The 19255-nt window shown below is 47.3% G+C and overlaps 1 protein-coding gene across 1 annotated transcript in view; it reads right to left on the reverse strand.

Annotated features, from left to right (window-relative positions):
• Nucleotides 1-8757, reverse strand: part of CDK2 (cyclin dependent kinase 2) — a 51121-nt gene extending 42364 nt beyond the window's left edge. The window contains exons 1-2 of the mRNA XM_077297572.1: nt 8471-8757; nt 65-142 (exon numbers count right to left, since the gene is read on the reverse strand). Coding sequence (XP_077153687.1) covers nt 65-142; nt 8471-8586 — 194 coding nt within the window. The 5' untranslated portion in view covers nt 8587-8757. The remainder of the gene's footprint in view (nt 1-64; nt 143-8470) is intronic.
• Between the last annotated feature and the right edge of the window lie 10498 nt (nt 8758-19255).

Raw genomic sequence — 19255 nt, forward strand, 5'->3', positions numbered from 1 at the left:
TATGAATAAAACCTACAAACAAATAATGCACACAAGTTCACAGATACGTTGAGGAGCCACTGACTTGACTATGTTGGGATGGTTAAGTTCCTTGAGGAGTGAGATTTCTCTGATGGCAGTGCTTGGTACGCCTTCTGTTTCCCTAGGAGAAAAATCACAAGTGAACATTTTCTTCTCAGTAAAGCTTTTATTTTTTTTCTGCACTACAAAAATAAAATAAGCTAGCACATGAGTTGCTGGGCAGAGCTTCTTTCTAGAGGACAATACTGTAGCTCCATAATGTGGCATCCAATAGATCATGCAACCATTTTCTTTCGGCCAACAAAAAAATAAAAGCACTCTGGGGCTCATTTACTAAAGCCAGCTTAACTTTTAGACAATGCTAATTTAGAGACTAGACAGACCTAAAATGCACCAAATTTACCAAAGTGGCTCATCGCGATGGCTGAAAAAAACTGGCACATCTGTGTACTGTTTAGTCCAAGGTCCCGATTCAGCACTGTTCACCCCGATATGGATGAAGGGGCATGCTGGAGTCAGACACTCCTGATTCATTAAGACACGTATACCTGTTAATGAATTTGATGCATCTGAAAAGTGATGGGTGACTGTGTGCACTGCACCATAAATTTTAAGGAATGCCGCTGCCATAAATTTGCCGTGCCCATGAAAGACTTTTTTTTTATTAAATAAAATTAAAGAAGCTCTCGCCCAAAGTCCCCCCGAATTCATACGTCCATACAAAATGGTCGGGGATGTATGTACCGACAGTGGGCTTCCTGAATTATACTCAGTCATGTATGCCATTCAAGATGGCAGACCAGCAGCCAGTCTTCTACATCACAGTATTCACACAAACCACGTTTCACGGACATATGAATTTGGCCTTAGCCAAATTTTTTGCAAAACTAGCTTAGTAAATCAGCACTTACGAATGCGCCTCTGTGAAATCGGAAGCTCTAATCAAAAGGAAGGTACAATAGTGTCCCAAAGAATAGCATGCTTTCTAACGTATGGTTTTGTACAAAAAAGTTGTGGAGATGTAAAAACAGATGCTGGGTTTCTCATGAGCTTTCCTATTCCCTGGTATTGTAAAGTATAGCTAGTCTACTAGGTGGAAAATGAGTAAACAATTGGCAGGTGACTTCATTTAGCCACTTGGCATCTTTTGAAACCTAGAGTGGTTAAATAACGCTCAAATGCCCGAACATATGAACAGCAAGTCTATTTACATAGAAATGCATGTTTATATTTCAGTGTTTTTTGAGCGCTTTATATCCAGAATCTGCTTTAAAAAGACGATGTGTGTGCACATAACCTTACTCATCCTCCCCCAATAGAGCGCTGGCTTCCAGCTGCTGCACCAGTCTCTCCATTTTGGCTGCAGCAGTGGTGACGACTACAGCGCACATCAACACTGCAGCCAATCAAGTTCGAAGACTCTGCTGATGCATGACCGAGCTCAGCGATATGATGCAGTGATGTGTACTCCAATCATGATGTGTGCTCTAGTCACCGCTTCACCCAAAGCACAACGACCTGTTAAGGGAGAGTACCATCGGTGTTTGATTTTTTACAAGTGTCCAATCATGTGAGGATCCACTAGTTAGGATTTTCATTGTCAATTTTACCAACACCGGCAACTGGCTTAGGCGTTCCAATCCAGTTAAATAACATATTAAAAGGAAAGGTGCCACCCAAAAAATGTTTTCTTTCAGCAATTGGAAAAAAAAAAAAAATGTAAAGAATTAATGTTTACATTTTGCTAAAAATTATAATTTGTTTATAATTTAGTAAAATATGAAAAATAATTGTAAAAGGTTTGGTATTTCCACTTTTAAACACTAGGGGGAGCAGCTACTGAAATTTGACAAAAACCTACTGTACAACTAGCTCACATTACGACTGCAGTAAATATCGACTGAATCTGCTCACATGGGTGCGATGTCACTCCTCTCCTCCCCTTCTGCGTGTTTGCTAAGGGATAAGGCTGGTTTCACACTTGCGTTTTTGTCTGCAGCGTTTTTTGCACAAAAAACGCATGCGTTTTTTTCCCCTATATTTAACATTGAAAACGCATGCGTTTTTTTGCACATGCGTTTGGTTGCGTTTTCAAACGCATGGGTTTTTTGTCTGCATGCGTTCATTTTCAAAAATGCTACCTGCAGTATTTTCTTGCGCTTTTTTTGCCGCGAAAAAACGCATGCGTTTTTTCGCGGCAAAAAAATGCATTGCTGTCTATGTAAACGCATGCGTTTTTAAGCACATGCGTTTGTTTGCGCTAAAAACGCATGCGTTTTTATAGAAAAAAACCAGAAAACACTGAAAAGCCACCCACCACCATCAAGGTGATAAAGGGATCCAAACCCTAACCCTAACTCTACCCCTAACCTCACCCCTAACCGTTTAATGAACATTTTCTGACAGTCATATTGCCACGTATTTAAGTATCACGTATTTCAGTGCCACGTATGCCACGTGCCACGTATTTAAGTGCCACGTGCCACATATTTAAGTGCCACGTGCCACATATTTAAGTGCCACGTGCCACATATTTAAGTGCCACGTGCCACGTATTTAAGTGCCACGTATTTAAGTGCCACGTATTTAAGTGCCACGTATTTAAGTGCCACGTATTTAAGTGCCACGTATTTAAGTGCCACGTATTTAAGTGCCACGTATTTAAGTGCCACGTATTTAAGTGCCACGTATTTAAGTGCCACGTATTTAAGTGCCACGTATTTAAGTGCCACATGCCACGTATTTAAGTGCCACATGCCACGTATTTAAGTGCCACATGCCACGTATTTAAGTGCCACATGCCACGTATTTAAGTGCCACATGCCACGTATTTAAGTGCCACGTGCCACATATTTAAGTGCCACGTATTTAAGTGCCACGTATTTAAGTGCCACGTATTTAAGTGCCACGTATTTAAGTGCCACGTATTTAAGTGCCACGTATTTAAGTGCCACGTATTTAAGTGCCACGTATTTAAGTGCCACGTATTTAAGTGCCACGTATTTCAGTCACGGTTAGGGGTAGGGGTAGGGTTAGGGTTTTCTTGTGTTTTCTTGTGTTTTTCTATAAAAACGCATGCGTCTAAAAAACGCATGTGTTTTACCGCGTTTACATGCGTTTTTCACACATGCGTTTTTTTTTTAAAATGCATGCAGATAAAAACGCAAGTGTGAAACCAGCCTAAGAGAGGATGACATTTAGGAACACAGGGTGGAGCCATTTTCTCGGTGACAAAGTTATACTGAAAAATAGACAGTCACCGAGTATGGCAGGCAGCAAGGATTCTGTTAGTTGGTGCTGCTCGCTGTATCAAACTGCGAAAAACACATGCACTCAAACACTCATTACTAAGCCGATAAGGCTACTTTCACACTAGCGTCGTACGACGAATTGTGTCGTTGCGACATACCGACGCAAGCAGTGAAAGCACCACACAACGGGGGCAGCGGATGCTGTTTTTCAATGCATCCGCTGCCCCATTGTGAGGTGTGGGGAGGCGGGGGCAGACTTGAAAAAATGGGCACGACGCACCAAAAAAAGTTACATGCAACGTTTTTTGGTGGCGACGGTCCGACGCAACCGTCGCACGACGGTGGCGACGTGTGGCAATGCGTCGCACTACGTCGTTAATGCAAGTCTATGTAGAAAAAAACCATCCTGCAAGCACTTTTGCAGGATGCGTTTTTTCTACAAAAAGACACATAGCAACGTGCAGTGCACAACGCTAGTGTGAAAGTAGCCTAAGTAAACACAAACACACACACAAACCTACGCACACATTGTCACCAGCCTATGTAGGAGCGTTAACAGAACGAATGTACATAGGCTGTAACCAGAGAGCACGCTGTCTGGGTGTCATGTTTGACTCCGATCTCTCCTTCACCTCCCACATACAATCTCTTGCCCGCTCGTGCCGCTTACACCTAAAGAACATCTCTAGAATCCGCCCTTTTCTCACCATGGAGACAACAAAAACTCTCACTGTCGCCCTAATCCACTCCCGCCTGGACTACTGTAACTCTCTTTTAATTGGCCTCCCCCTCACGCGACTCTCCCCTCACCAGTCTATCCTTAATGCAGCAGCCAGGGTCGTCCATCTGGCTAATCGTTACTCGGACGTGTCCGCTCTTCGCCAGTCATTACACTGGCTGCCCATTCATTACAGGATACAATTCAAAGCACTTGTTCTCACCCACAAAGCTCTCCACAGTGCGGCACCCCCTTACATCTCCTCCCTCATTTCTGTCTATCGGCCTAGCCGACCGCTGCACTCTGCAAACGACTTTCGACTAACCTCTGCACTAATCCGTACCTCCCACTCCCACCTCCAAGACTTCTCCCGTGCTGCGCCAATCCTCTGGAATGCTCTACCCCAAGATATTAGGACCATCCACAACTTGCATAGCTTTAGGCGCTCACTCAAAACTCATTTGTTCAGAGCGGCCTATCACGTTCCCTAATCAGTCATTTTATGTTTGTGTGTGTGTGTAGCCCATTCACTCTCATCTACCCCCCACCCCCTGAAGATGGCTGGACCATCATTGTAAATACATCATTGTAAATACACACCTGTACTTTGTATCTCCCCACCTCATTGTAGATTGTAAGCTCTCACGAGCAGGGTCATCTTATTTTGCTTTATTGCTGTATTGTTAACATTGTTACCTATGACTGTTGTGTTTGAAACTGTTAAACTGTAAAGCGCTGCGGAATATGTTGGCGCTATATAAATAAAGATTATTATTATTATTAACTGTTAATTTTAAAGAAAAGTGAAAAAAAAAAAAAAATTGCGTGAGCTCATGCGTAATTTCAATAACCAGCAGAGGGAAAGACAAGGGGCAGATGTTTATAGCCTGGGAAGGGGGTAATACCCATGGAGCTTTCTAGGCTATTAATATCAGCTCACAGCTGTATACTTAGCCTTTACTGGCTATTAAGATGGAGGACCCCCCCCACAAAAAAAAACAAAAACGTGGGGTACCCCTATAATAACCAGCGAAGGCTTTGCAGACAGCTGTGGGCTGATATTAATAGCCTACGAAGGGGCCATGGATATTGCCCCCAGGCTAAAAACATCAGCTCTCCGTTGCCCCAGAAAAGGCGCATCTGTAAGATGCGCTAAATTTGGTGCTTAGCCTCGCTGTAACGGTAGCAAGTGGGGTTCATATCACCTTTGTATTGTCAGGTGACATCAAGCCCTATAAGACACCTATCCGTTACTAACCCCATAGTGATATTGTATAAAAACACAGACTCCTTTAATAATCTTAATTAAGCCCTACTCACCGAACGCCTAATCCAGCGAAGCCAATGTCTCCTGCAATAAAAATAAACCACAATATTCCTCACCTGTCCGCAGTGATCACATCAGTGATGTGACTGCTCTCAAAGACAGACGACGATACTGCGTGAGCGATTACCTCCTGTCAGTGTGTAACATTGAGCTGCCGTGAGCAGTCACCGGAGTTCATCAGCTCTGGTGCGCTCACTTACGACACCACCGCTGCGTGGGAAAGTTCTCACGCATCGGTGCCGTAAGTGAAAGCATGACCCCGCAGCACTCTGACCGGCAGCTCCTGTCATCGCACACACTGAGCAGTGTTTGCGATGACGGGAAAATAAAGCCCACAATATACGCTGCGGGCTACAACAAAATGGCCGTGATCTCCTCCCACAGCTGTGACCTGGACAGCCCAGGAGGGCATGCCCAGGTCACAGCTAAGAGGCAGGAGGAGCGGCCTCAAAGCAAGACATGCGGTCGGCTGCGGTAAGTGAGGTGTACAAGTGTTGTGCCCGGACACTTACGCCCACACTAATGAAAATGGCAGCCCCCAGTTGCAAATATAAAGGTAAATTTAAAAAAAAAAAAAAAAAACACTATGAAAGTAGTTAATTTAATTTTATATTAAAAAATAGTTGATTGTGATAATCAATAATTATGAAGACAAAAATTCAAATCACGGCACCTTCTCTTTAATGTGTACATATTTTGGTAAAAGTCTAGCAGAATTATATTACCGTGTAACCAATCATACTGCCTTTTCGATCAAGTGCAGTTTTTGGTGATGAAAAAAAATTAGCAAAGTTACAGGGTAACAACCTGCACCACAGCTGCATTGTCTGAAGACTGGGTATAATGTGACCAGTAACATGGTGCAGTGTAAACAACTTAAGGGAAAACCTTCCTATGATATTTCGACTCTTGCAGGCATATTTTATTAGAAAGTACCAGCCAAAACACAAAATGCAGACATTGGCATTTCTTGTAATGGAAACATCAGTAGCTAAGGCCTCTTTCACACTAGCGTCGGTACGGGTCCGTCGGCGCGACATACAGACGCACATTGTGAAATTTCTGCACAATGTGGGCAGCGGATGCAGTTTTTCAACGCATCCGCTGCTCATTCTAAAGTCCGGGGAGGAGGGGGCGGAGTTCCGGCCGCGTATGCGCGGTCAGAAATGGCAGATCCGACGTATGAAAAAACGTGTTTTTTTTTGTGCTGATGGTCCGCCAAAAAAAGGCAGATCCAGTGCACGGCGTATGTCCATACGTCGCGATCCGTCGGCAATACAAGTCTATGGGAAAAAAAAGCATCCTGCGGGCACATTTGCAGGATGCGTTTTTTTCCCCAAAACGACGGATTGCGACAGAGCAGCCAAGACGGAAGTGTGAAAGAGGCCTAACAAATAAGCACAAGAATGACTGAACTATGGTCTACTGCAGTCAACAGGAAACCAGGACAAAGAACTCGCAGAGCTCTCTAGCAGACGGATATGCTACCAAGTCGGGAGCAAATAAAGTGACATTTCCATTGCACAAATAATAAAACAGGTTTGTGGCATACACAAAAAAACAAACCCTTTATCGGACACATTTTCACCACCAATTAATGAGATAGATATATGTATATATATACACACACACACACACACACACTAAGTGCCTACAAGTAGTATTCAACCCCCTGCAGATTTAGCAGGTTTAATAAGATGCAAATAAGTTAGAGCCTTCAAACTTCAAACAAGAGCAGGATTTATTAACAGATGCATAAATCTTACAAACCAAAAAGTTTTGTTGCTCAGTTAAATTTTTATAAATTTTAAACATAAAAGTGTGGGTCAATTATTATTCAACCCCTAGGGGCGGGGGGGAGGAGAGGGAGGCACGGGGAGGGGGAGAGGGAGGCATGGGGGGGGGGGGGAGAGGGAGGCACGGGGGGGGGAGGGAGGCACGGGGAGGGGGAGAGGGAGGCACGGGGGGGGGAGAGGGAGGCACGGGGGGGGAGAGGCGGAGGCGAGGGAGAGGGAGGCACGGGGAGGGGGAGAGGGAGGCACGGGGGGGAGAGGGAGGCGAGGGAGGCACGGGGGGGAGGGAGGCGGAGGCGAGGGAGGCACGGGGGGGGTTTGGGGGGGGTGAGAGGGAGGCACCGGGGGGGGGGGGGGGGGGGGGGGGTGAGAGGGAGGCACGGGGGGGGAGAGGGAGGCACGGGGCGGGGGGGAGAGGGAGGCACGGGGCGGGGGGGAGAGGGAGGCACGGGGCGGGGGGGAGAGGGAGGCACGGGGCGGGGGGGAGAGGGAGGCACGGGGCGGGGGGGAGAGGGAGGCACGGGGCGGGGGGGAGAGGGAGGCGTGGGGGGGAGGGGGAGGCACGGGGCGGGGGAGGAGAGGGAGGCACGGGGCTGGGGGGAGGATGGCGGAGGCGAGGGAGGCACGGGGGGGAGGGAGAGGGAGGCACGGGGGGGGGAGAGGGAGGCACGGGGGGGGGAGGGAGGCACGGGGGGGGGGGGGGGAGGGAGGCACGGGGGGGGAGAGGGAGGCACGGGGCGGGGGGGGAGAGGGAGGCACGGGGGGGGAGAGGGAGGCACGGGGCGGGGGGGGAGAGGGAGGCACGGGGCGGGGGGGAGAGGGAGGCGCGGGGCGGGGGGGAGAGGGAGGCACGGGGGGAGGGGGGGAGGAGGGGGAGGCACGGGGGGAGGAGGGGGAGGCACGGGGCGGGGGAGGAGAGGGAGGCACGGGGCTGGGGGGAGGATGATGGCACAGGGCTGGGGGGGGGAGGATGGCACAGGGCTGGGGGGGGGGAGGATGGCACAGGGCGGGGGGGGGAGGATGGCACAGGGCTGGGGGGGGAGGATGGCACAGGGCTGGGGGGGGGGGGGAGGATGGCACAGGGCTGGGGGGGGAGGATGGCACAGGGCTGGGGGGGGGGAGGATGGCACAGGGCTGGGGGGGGGGGGGGAGGATGGCACAGGGCTGGGGGGGGGGGGGAGGATGGCACAGGGCTGGGGGGGGGGGGGAGGATGGCACAGGGCTGGGGCCATTATACATGTGGACGATCACTACAGCAGGTACACAGGGGGCAGGATACAGCCCTTATCATTGAGTAGAGCATGCTGTTGCTTGTAGTTCCCCTGCACTGAGGACCAGTCCCCCACGTCTCTGCACTTACGTGTCCAGGCGGATCTTCTTCAGCGCCACCACCTCCCCGGTCTCCCGGTTTCGAGCTTTGTACACGACCCCGTACGTGCCCTCCCCAATCTTCTCCACCTTCTGGAAGTTATCCATGACAGCTGAGGCCAAGGACCGTACAGTTGGACCCGGGCCTGACCGGAAACTCGTTTGGAATCGGTAACGGAGCCTTCCGGAATTCCTACAATGCAGACCCCGAAAACTTCCCGCCACCGGTCAGCCACGCCCCGGCAACTTCCGATTGGTCGAGCAGGAGACCTTGCGGTGACGTCAGGCTCTGAATGGCGCGCGCGTAGTAATAATTCCGCCAGGAGCGGCCACACACTGCCGCCACCGACTGCGTCACGTCATCCGCATCGCTCACTTATTGCACAAATACTTTTGAAATGGAAACCGCTCCGCGCTCCTGCGTGAAGTTTTTCTTTTTTACTGAAGCGTTTTTTCCTGATAGGTAAGGCCATGTTCACATGATCCTTTTTTTGATCCTTTTTTTGATCCTTTTTTTTTCAGGTCCTGATTTGGAAAACCCGCAGTGCAAAACTGCACTGCTGATTTTCCTGCAGTTTCTTCTGCAGATTCCTCTGCGGGTTTTCAACAGCACTTTCCTATTGGTGCCTGTTGAAAACAGGAGCTGAATCCGCAGAAAGAAGTGACATGGTACTTCTTTTTTTCTGCAGGCAAATCCTCGCGGATGTGCCTGAGAAAAAAAGGATAGTGGGCACAGCGGTTTTTGTTTTCCATAGAGTAACATTGGACTGTACCCTGCATGGAAAAAGGACCTGAAAAAAAAAGGATCAAAAAAAGGATCGTGTGAACATAGCCTGACTGTCCAGCGTACGGATACCGTCAGGATCATCTCCACAGCGGGGACAGGCACTCCACCGTCTCCACACCTAAAAAATCACACGAACATCAAAGTGGAATTCCCATAGAAATGAATAGGAAGAGTCTGAGTTGGGTTTTTAAACTGATCTGATCAAAAAGCTGTATAATCTGCATGTGCTTATATGCCCTGTTCACACTGAGGCCGCGCTTTGGCCGCAGTGTATGTTCGCCTCATCCGGAGCGCTGCTATCTATTGAGCGCAGGTGATTCCGCATGTGATCACTGAACCGTGCAGATTCACTGCGTCCAATACACTATGGGTGAGATGTCTCCGAAAGATAAATAGACGTGCTGTGGTCTGGAAAGACGCGCCACATGTCCGTCTCCACAGGGGCTCACAGGCATCTGTGCATGCATAGTGGGCATGGGGTTTCTTGAAATCCCATCCACTATGCTGTAACATCTGGACACTGCACAAGTACACAGCGTCCAACCCGCAGCGTTTACTAATCGTGCAGGAATAAGAGGCGCACCCCGCATCTGTGTTCTGCACTTCATACACCAATGTTAGGCTTCCTAAACCATCAGTGTTTCCGGTATGTGTAGTGACAGTTTTCACACATACCGGAGGCACATACACACATAGACCTATTCAAATGATTGGGTCTATGCACATATCAATGTGTTTCCTCAGACCGTGTGTCCGTGGGCAAATCATTCTGACATGTCCGTATTTTGCCATCATCACGGACAGCAGAACGTCCCGCACACAGAAAACACATTGATGTCCTCCGTGTGACACGGACGGCCGCCGGGGAAGAAACGCTACTGTAAGCGCTGTTCCCCGGCGGCTGGTGCTGAAGCCGGCTCTCATCATTCCCCCCTCCTCTGCCGGCGAGCAGAGGACAATGATGACTGTTAAAATAAAGTCGGAACGACAGCACGTGGTGGCTTTTGGGACTGTTAGGCTATGTGCACACGTCACGATTTCTGGCAGAAATTTTCCTGACAAAAACCGGACATTTCTGCCAGAAATCCGCATGCGATTTTACCGCGTTTTTGACTCGTTTTTTTTCCAAATGCAGAGAATTGCGGGAAAAACGCAGAAAATCTGCAAAATTAATGAACACGCTGCTTTTTTACCGCGATGCGTTTTTTTTCACGGAAAAAAAAACGCACCGTGTGCACAAAACATGCAGAATGCATTCTAAATGATAGGATGCATAATGCATGCGTTTTTAATGAGTTTTTATAGCGTTTTTATCGTGAAAAAAATGCAAAAAAACCTGAACGTGTGCACATAGCCTTACCCCCATCATCCCACACCTGCTGCCGCTAATAACAGTGACAGTAGGTGCGGAGGATGGGGGTATTCCACAGCCGCCACCTGCGATTGTTCAGAAATAAATGAAAAACCTGAGGTAGGTTCCCCTATATATTAACCAAGCAGACAAAACTCACAGCTGGGGGCTGCAATCCCCCAACTTCAGCTAGATTGGTTATCGCTACAGGGCAAGTAGGAGGAGTCGGGCAAAGCACCAGAAAAGGCGCATCTAATAGATATGCCTTTTCTGGGCTGCTGTTTTTAGGCTGGGGGGCTATATCAATGACCCCTTACCAGTCCGAGGATAGCAGCCCCCAGCTGTGAGCTTTAGCAAGGCTGGTTGTCAAAAATGGGGGGGGACCCCCACACCGTTTTTTAAATTATTTATATACCCCTCTATTCTTGATAACCAACCTTGCAGAAGCTGACAGCTGAGGGTTGTAGCCCCCAGTTGTGAGTTTTGTCTGGTTGGTTAATAATATAGGGGGGAACCCACATCAGGTTTTTCATTCATTTATTTCTGAACGATCGCAGCCAGCAGCTGTGGAATACCCCCATCCTCCGCACCTACTGTCACTGTTATTAGCGACAGCAGGTGTCGGATAATGGGGGTAACAGCTCCAAAAGCTGCCACCTGCTGTCGTTCGGACTTTAATTTAACGCTCATCATTGTCCTCTGCTCGCCGGCAGAGCAGGGGACAATTATGACAGCCGGCTTCAGCACCAGTCGCCAGGGAACAGCGCTTACTGTAGCGCTTCTTCCCTGACGGCTGTCCGTGTGGTACTGATGTGGCACACGGTTGCCACACGTCGTGCACACACGGACACGGTACTGGTGTTTCCGGTATTGGAAATATCAGGATGTGTGAAACAGGCCTTACTGAGGGGCGTGCAGGAATAAGAGGCGCACTCAGCCTTAATGGACGTTTCTAGGGGGGGCAGTTTTAGTGCCATCGGATCCAGCTAGGCCCCTGCTATGCATTGAGACCAAACACAGCTTGGCTACCTGGCTCCTACTACTTGTTCTGAGCTTAGCTGGCTCAAGGTGTGAGTTCTGTTACAGCCTTTTGATGCTTGACCCGTGCTGCTGAGCTAGGTGTCCTGTTACAGCTGCACAACTGACGGCGGGTATTAGAATCCCATGCCAAATAGGATGCAAATGATTGACATGAAATTATATCTCCAATATTCTTCAGAGTGAGTTTTTACCTCAGTAACAAGGAGAGGAACAATCAGAGGAAAAGTATAATATAAACACGTCACCACTTCTGGATTTATCACCCACTCCTGGTTTTGGCTTACAAATACTGAGGTGAAATGCTGACCAAATATTCAACATGTGAACATTGCCTCATTAAACAATGTACTCAAAAAAAAAAAAATGAAAAAACACCTCAAGTTTCTAATATACCGAATAGGTCTAGAAATGCTGCAGAAAATATACAACATGGAAAAACTCAACATGCGAACGTAGCCTTAGAAAATGTGGTGCACAATATTCTCCCAGTTCGCCACTTCTGTATTTATCACCCACTCCTGGTTTTGACTTACGAATACTGAGGTAAAAAATTCACCAAATACTCAAAGTGTGAATGTGGCCTTTCATGTGTTTTTAATGCTGCTGTTTTTGTTTCATTTTGGTAGGTGATAATTTGAATAAAGTTGTTTTGTTTTTGATATTTCCTAGTATTAGCAAGCCTCAGGAAAAGCAAGGATAGTGGGAATAAATAGACCACTTGCAAAGAAAGACGCCTCACTGTATTATATCAAATATAGCAATATGTGAGAGTTACATTAAAGGGGTTGTCTGGTCAAAACAGATAAGTTTGCAGTCGCTTTGTGTGACTGCAGACGTATAAATCGCTCCAGTACACGATTCGCCGGTTTCAGACCAGGGATTGGAGGGTATGTATGAGTTACACATACCCCCCGGCCAGTGGGCGCAGTCTCACTCCATACCCTTGTATCGGCCGAGGCCGGTCTCTCTAGTAGGCCACACTTACTAGACAGCCCCGTCACTCGATGGGGCTTGGCCTCTGCTCAATACAAGTGTATGGAGCAAGGCCATGCCCACTGGCCAGGGGTATGTATAAGTTATATATACCCTCCGTTCCTGGGTCTGAAACCGGGGATTTATAAATCTGCAGTCACACAGAGTGACTGCAGGCTTATCTGTTTTGACCAGACAACCCCTTTCAGACTTAACTTTTAATAGTTCAATACTTAAAAAATCACAGTGCTGCCTAATAAGAGGGTAGATACCACCCAAGGTATAACTGACCATTTGTGGGATATGGAGGTCTACCTCTCTTAGTAAAACGAGATTCAAAAACAATGATCTAGACGACCCTGCAGTAAGGAGGTCCAGATCATGAAAGTCCAAACAGTTGTGTCGTGGATAGAGTAGGACACAGGGACAGCTAGGTGTTCACTGCAAAATGGCCCATCCAAATCCTAGAGACAGTAATATCCTGTTGCAAAACAATTATAGGACAATTATTCATAAAGTTCTTGTTGTTTCTACCCAAGATATCATTGTCATAAGTCAAAAGCTGACAGTGGTAAGCCCAAGATTATCAAGCAGGCAAGCAGAGGGGTTATAGCCTATATATGGTCCCTGATACATTTAAGAACACCAAATGGTTAGATATAAGGAACGTTCTCACACATTCCGTGTTCTTTGCCGCAGGTGGGAGTGTCCTTCATCCAGGTAGGAATCATCCAGGAGAAAAGGCGTGCATGCTAGCCCTACAGATCCCTATAATGGCTACATTTGGTTGAAACACCAAGTTCTCCTACCCTGACAAGGGCAGTCTACAGCTAGCCCTACATTGGGGGCCCTGCACTTTCACTTATTGAACGTCCCAACGCAATTCTACCAAGTAAATTCCTCAGGGGACTTTACACTTGTATTTTAGAATAGATTTCTAAGTGCTAGATGCAGAGTGAAAATGGGTCCCTTCATTCTCTGTCTAATCCTGCAGAGAGTGAGGTAACCAAATGGCCGTATATATATGGTGGACAATTAGTGAAATTGAGTGACATTTTCAGGGACTTACCCCCAATTGTCCAGCTTATTCTGAGAGGTCCCGCTCCAAAAGAACAACTCCCATACTTCTTGTGTAACCAGAATATGACTCTGGATTCAAATTAGTTGTACTTCCAGTCGTTGCAACACACAACAGAGTCGCTTCCGGTATCATAGAACACAGGGCGGCAGCCTCCCTCTGACCTCACTTCCAGTTAAATGACACGCATAACCGCGTCATTTCCGAAATTTGGAATGCAACTACTATCCTGTTACAATGATCAGCGGTCTCAGATACAGCAGCCCACCTTCCTTAATCCTGTTGGATGTTATGTTTCACACCCACAGTAGTTAAGATCCTCCTAAGGCCGGTTTCACACATCAGTGTCTCCAGTACGTGTGGTGACAGTTTTCTCACGTACATGAGACACTGACACACGTAGACCCATTCAAATGAATGGTTCTATGCACATGTCAATGTGTTTTCATGGACCATGTGTAATAATTATAGGGGATAACTCAGGAGACTCTTTGCGTGGAACAAGACAACTACAGGACACAGTTTTATAAGTGGTAAAGTCTATATTATCACACGGTGATTCAAACAGGTGCAGAGAGAAACTCAAGTCCACAACACTTGGTGCAAATATCAAATGCAGCTCAGCAGTCTATATGAAACTTCAGAGGAAAATGCAATCACGCAGAAAGTCTATGAAGCAAAATTATTCTTGAGGATACTTGACATGAATAAGTCCTTGCTTAGTCCAAAACACAGATAGATATGCTTATAAGGCAGTTCAAATAATATCTTAGCTCAACCAGGGAGGTCTGGGTAATAGTCTCAGGTTCCTGCAGAGCAGCAACAGCTTACATGTCCAGCAAAAGCAGATGGAAGTAAACAGAGCAGCAGATGAAGGAGGATTACTGGAACTGGTGTATGCAGCAGGAACTCAGAACAGAGTAGCAGGATAACTTCACAGGAGCAGGTATATAGCCAGAGAGTAACCAGAGGTCAGGAGCTGGATGCAAGGCAGAATACTCTAGCACAGACTGAAGGCTGGGGTGGAGTTTTATAGCAGGAAGACACACTGCACATGAGACCAAAGACGCCATCTTGGAAAAGGGCAGTAATGCACAAAAAGGTAATAAAAAATGTTCAGAGTCCTGAAACCATGTGTCCATGTGCAAAACACGCAGACATGTCTATTTTTACCCGGACACACGGGCCACAAAACGTGCCACACAGGTGCACATGGAGAACAGTGCACACTGTCCTCCATGTGCACAGACGGCCGCCGGGGAAGTAGCGCTACTGCAAGCGCTGTTCCTCTGCGTGTGGTGCTGAACGCGGCTTTCATCCACTCTCCCCTGCTGTGCCGGCGAGCAGCGTGAACGGGGGAGAACGAATGACTGAAAAACCCAACGTGGGGTCCCTCTATGTTTTTAAACCAACCCGCCAAAACTCACGGGTGCGGGCTGCTATTCTCAGGCTGATAAAGGGCCATGGATATGGCCCCCCCAGCCTAAAAACAGCAGCCCGCAGCTCCCCAGAAAAGGCACATCTATTAGATATGCCAATTCTGGAGCTTTGGTTTTTCCCACTTGCCCTGTAGCGGTGGCAAGTGGGGTAATGAGGGGTTAATGTCACCTTCCTATTGTAAGGTGACATTAAGCCGGCTTAGTAATGGAGAGATGTCAATAAGACACCTATCCATTACTAATCCTATAGTTGGTAAAGGGTTAATTAAACACACATGCAGTATTTTTACGAAATCATACCCCACACAGTTTTGCCATCTTTATTGTACTGGTAATCCAAGCTACGCCCTTGACCCTCCTGTAAAAAAAATAACAAACTAACAATATACCCATACCTGTCCAGCGTACAGTCAGTTCCACACCGTAATCCATATCTGGAGTATATTCAGTTTACAACCGGGAGTGGTGTTAATGCGACCAGCCTGGCTGTAAACTACTGGGGAATGAATGATATTCAGCGGGCACAGGCTCTGTAACTAGCGGTGACGTCACTGAGTCTGTGCTCGCATTCTCCCACGGACCTGATGTCACAGTAGTTCATGCCAGCGAGCAAGTCATGAGGTTACTGTGACAGAGCTTGAACTGCCGTGAGCTCATCACTTGCATTCTCCCATGGTCCTGAGGTCACAGGAGTTCATGCCGGCGAGCGAGCACAGACTCGGTGACGTCAGCACTAGTTACTGAGCCTGTGCCCGCTACATATCATTCATTCATTCTCCCATGCTCGCTGGCCGATCAGGGGAAAACAGATGACAGCCGCGTTCAGCACCAGCTGCTTGGGAACAGCACTTACAGTAGCGCTACTTCCCCGGCAGCCGTCCGTGTGGTACTGATGGGGCACACGATAGCCACACGTGTGCGCATGTAGTACACACACGGACACTGATATCTCCGGTACCGGAAATATCAGGACGTGTGAAACCGGCCTAACAGAGAGATGTGCGCTATTTTGTTTAACCCCTTCATGACCTTGGGATTTTCCATTTTTCCGTGTTCGTTTTTCGCTCCCCTCCTTCCCAGAACCATAACTTTTTTATCTTCCGTCAATTTGGCCATGTGAGGGCTTATTTTTTGCGGGACGAGTTGTACTTTTGAACAACATCATTGGTTTTACCATGTCATGTACTAGAAAACGGGAAAAAAATTCCAAGTGCGGTGAAATTGCAAAAAAAGTGCAGACCCACACTTGTTTTTTGTTTGGCTTTTTTGCTAGGTTCACTAAATGCTAAAACTGACCTGCCATTATGATTCACCCACCAGGTCAGTACGAGTTCATAGACACCTAACATGACTAGGTTATCTTTTATCTAAGTGGTGAAAAAAAATTCCAAACTTTGCTAAAAAAAAAAAAAAAATTGCGCCATTTTCCGATACTCGTAGCATCTCCATTTTTCGTGATCTGGGGTCAGGTGAGGGCTTATTTTTTGCGTGCCGAGCTGGCGTTTTTAATGATACCATTTCGGTGCAGATACTTTCTTTTGATCGCCCGTTATTGCATTTTAATGCAATGTCGCAGCGACCAAAAAAACGTAATTCTGGCGTTTCAAATTTTTTTCTCGCTATGCCATTTAGCGATCAGGTTAATGCTTTTTTTTTATTGATAGATCGGGCAATTCTGAACTCGGCGATACCAAATATGTGTAGGTTTGATTTTTTTTTTATTGATTTATTTTGATTGGGGTGAAAGGGGGGTGATTTAAACTTTTATATTTTTTTTACATTTTTTTTTACTTTTTTTTTACTTTTGCCATGCTTCAATAGCCACCATGGGAGGCTAGAAGCTGGCACAACGCGATCGGCTCTGCTACATTGCAGCGATCATCAGATTGCTGCTATGCAGCAGAAATGCAGGTGTGCTGTGAGCGGGTATCAGTAACCACAGAGGTCTCAAGGACCTCTATGGTTACTATACAGAAGCATCGCCGACCCCCGATCATGTGACGGGTCGGCGATGCTCTCATTTCCGGCCGCCCGTCCAGAAGCGCCGTTAAATGCCGCTGTCTGCGTTTGACAGCGGCATTTAACTAGTTAATAGCGGCGGGTGAATCGCGATTTCACCCGCCGCTATTGCGGGCACATGTCAGCTGTTCAAAACAGCTGACATGTTCCGGCTTTGATGCGGGCTCACCACCGGAGCCCGCATCAAAGCGGGGCTTCTGACCTCGGACGTACTATCCCGTCCGAGGTCAGAAAGGGGTTAAGGGTATGTGCACACGCTGCGGAATGGTGTGCGGATTTTTCCGCACTGATTTTGGTAAATCCACAGGTAAACCGCACTGCGGATTTACCGCAGAATTACCGTGGATTTACTGCTTTTTTACCGTGGATTTTGTGCGGATTCCACCTGCGGTTTTACACCTGCGGATTCCTATTGAGGAGCAGGTGTAAACCGCTGCGGAATCCGCACAAAGAATTGACATGCTGCGGAATATAAACCGCTGCATTTCCGTGTGTTTTTTTCCGCAGCATGTGCACTGCGGATTTTGTTTTCCATAGGTTTACATGGTACTGTAAACTCATGGAAAACTGCTGCAGATCCGCAGCGTCAAATCCGCTGTGGATTTGCAGCGTGTGCACATAGCCTAATTGTCCAAGTAAATCATATGTGATTTCAAGAAAACTGCGTCCACTGTGTGTTTAAAGATGCTGCTGAACTGTGGTGTGTTGGGGTTTGCATATGCATGTCATATGGATGCTAGGTGAGAAAAATTACACTGCACTCATATATATGACACTTGCATGACACGTCCGACCTTTCAGGAATAACATCAGACCGATTTTATTAAAACTGACGAGTATGAGCCCTCAAGGCTAAGTTCACACATTCAGTATTTGGGCAGTATTTTACATCAGTATTTGTAAGCCAAAATGTGGGTGAAAAATACAGAAGTGGTGAAGTGTTTCTTTAATACTTTTCCTCAGATTGTTCCACTCCTGGTTTTGGCTTAGGCTACTTTCACACTAGCGTCGTGCACTGCACGTCGATATGTGACGTTGCAGCGCACTGACGCATAGTGTGGAAGCGCCGCACAACGGGGGCAGCGGATGCTGTTTTTCAACGCATCCGCTGCCCCATTGTGAGATGCGGGGAGGAGGGGGCGGAGTTCCGGCCGCGCATGCGTGGTCGGAAATGCTGCAGACGACGCACCAAAAAACGTTACATGCAATGTTTTTTGGTGGCGACGGTCCGACACAACACAACGCAACCGTGTCCATATTCTGCTCTCAGTGAGTGTAAAGACACTGTTCAATTGTGTAGTTTTTGGTGCATTTTTTTCTTTCTAAACTTCTATGGGGAGCCTGAAAAAACGCACGTAAAAAAACACTGTTGCATTCTTAGGCCATGTGCACACTATCAGTATTTGGTGAGGTTTTTACCTCAGTATTTGTAAGCCAAAACCAGGAGTGGAACAATCAGTGGAAAAGTATAATAGAAACACATCACCACTCCTGGTTTTGGCTTACAAATACTGAGGGAAAATACTGACCAAATACTGAGCGTGTGAATGTGGCCTTAGTCAAATTCCACATGGTGTTCCCCTGAAAAAGCACTACAAACCCAGATCAAGAAATGAACCTAGTGCACAGCCATGTCCGATCACAGTCTGATCAGGGTGATTTTCTCAGATGAGAGAATATATGCTGGTGTGACCTTAGCCTAATGGAAGCTCTCTATACTTGAAAGTATAGATTGAAAGACGCTGCAAGTATGAGAGCAAAACTTTCGGTGAAGCCACTTTAGGAAACTGCCGCCATCATTTATCAGAAGCGGCTTCACCTAGGAAATCTCAGCATCTAAGGCTATGTGCACACGTTGTGGATTTTGCTGCAGATCCGCAGCGGGTCCGCAGCAGTTTTCCATGAGTTTACAGTAGATCCGCAGGTAAAACGCAGGGTATTTTTGAGGTCTGTGGATTTTTTCGCAGCGGATTTGAGAAGTCCGCAGCGAAAAAATCCACAGACCTCAAAAATACGTGTGCACATAGCCTAAAAGACGCTATATTCACATACTTTTCCAATAAATTTGTTGCGTGGTGGCTGGACACAAT

This window comes from Ranitomeya variabilis, chromosome 3 (genome assembly GCF_051348905.1).
Source record: "Ranitomeya variabilis isolate aRanVar5 chromosome 3, aRanVar5.hap1, whole genome shotgun sequence".
Classification (NCBI taxonomy): domain Eukaryota; kingdom Metazoa; phylum Chordata; class Amphibia; order Anura; family Dendrobatidae; genus Ranitomeya; species Ranitomeya variabilis.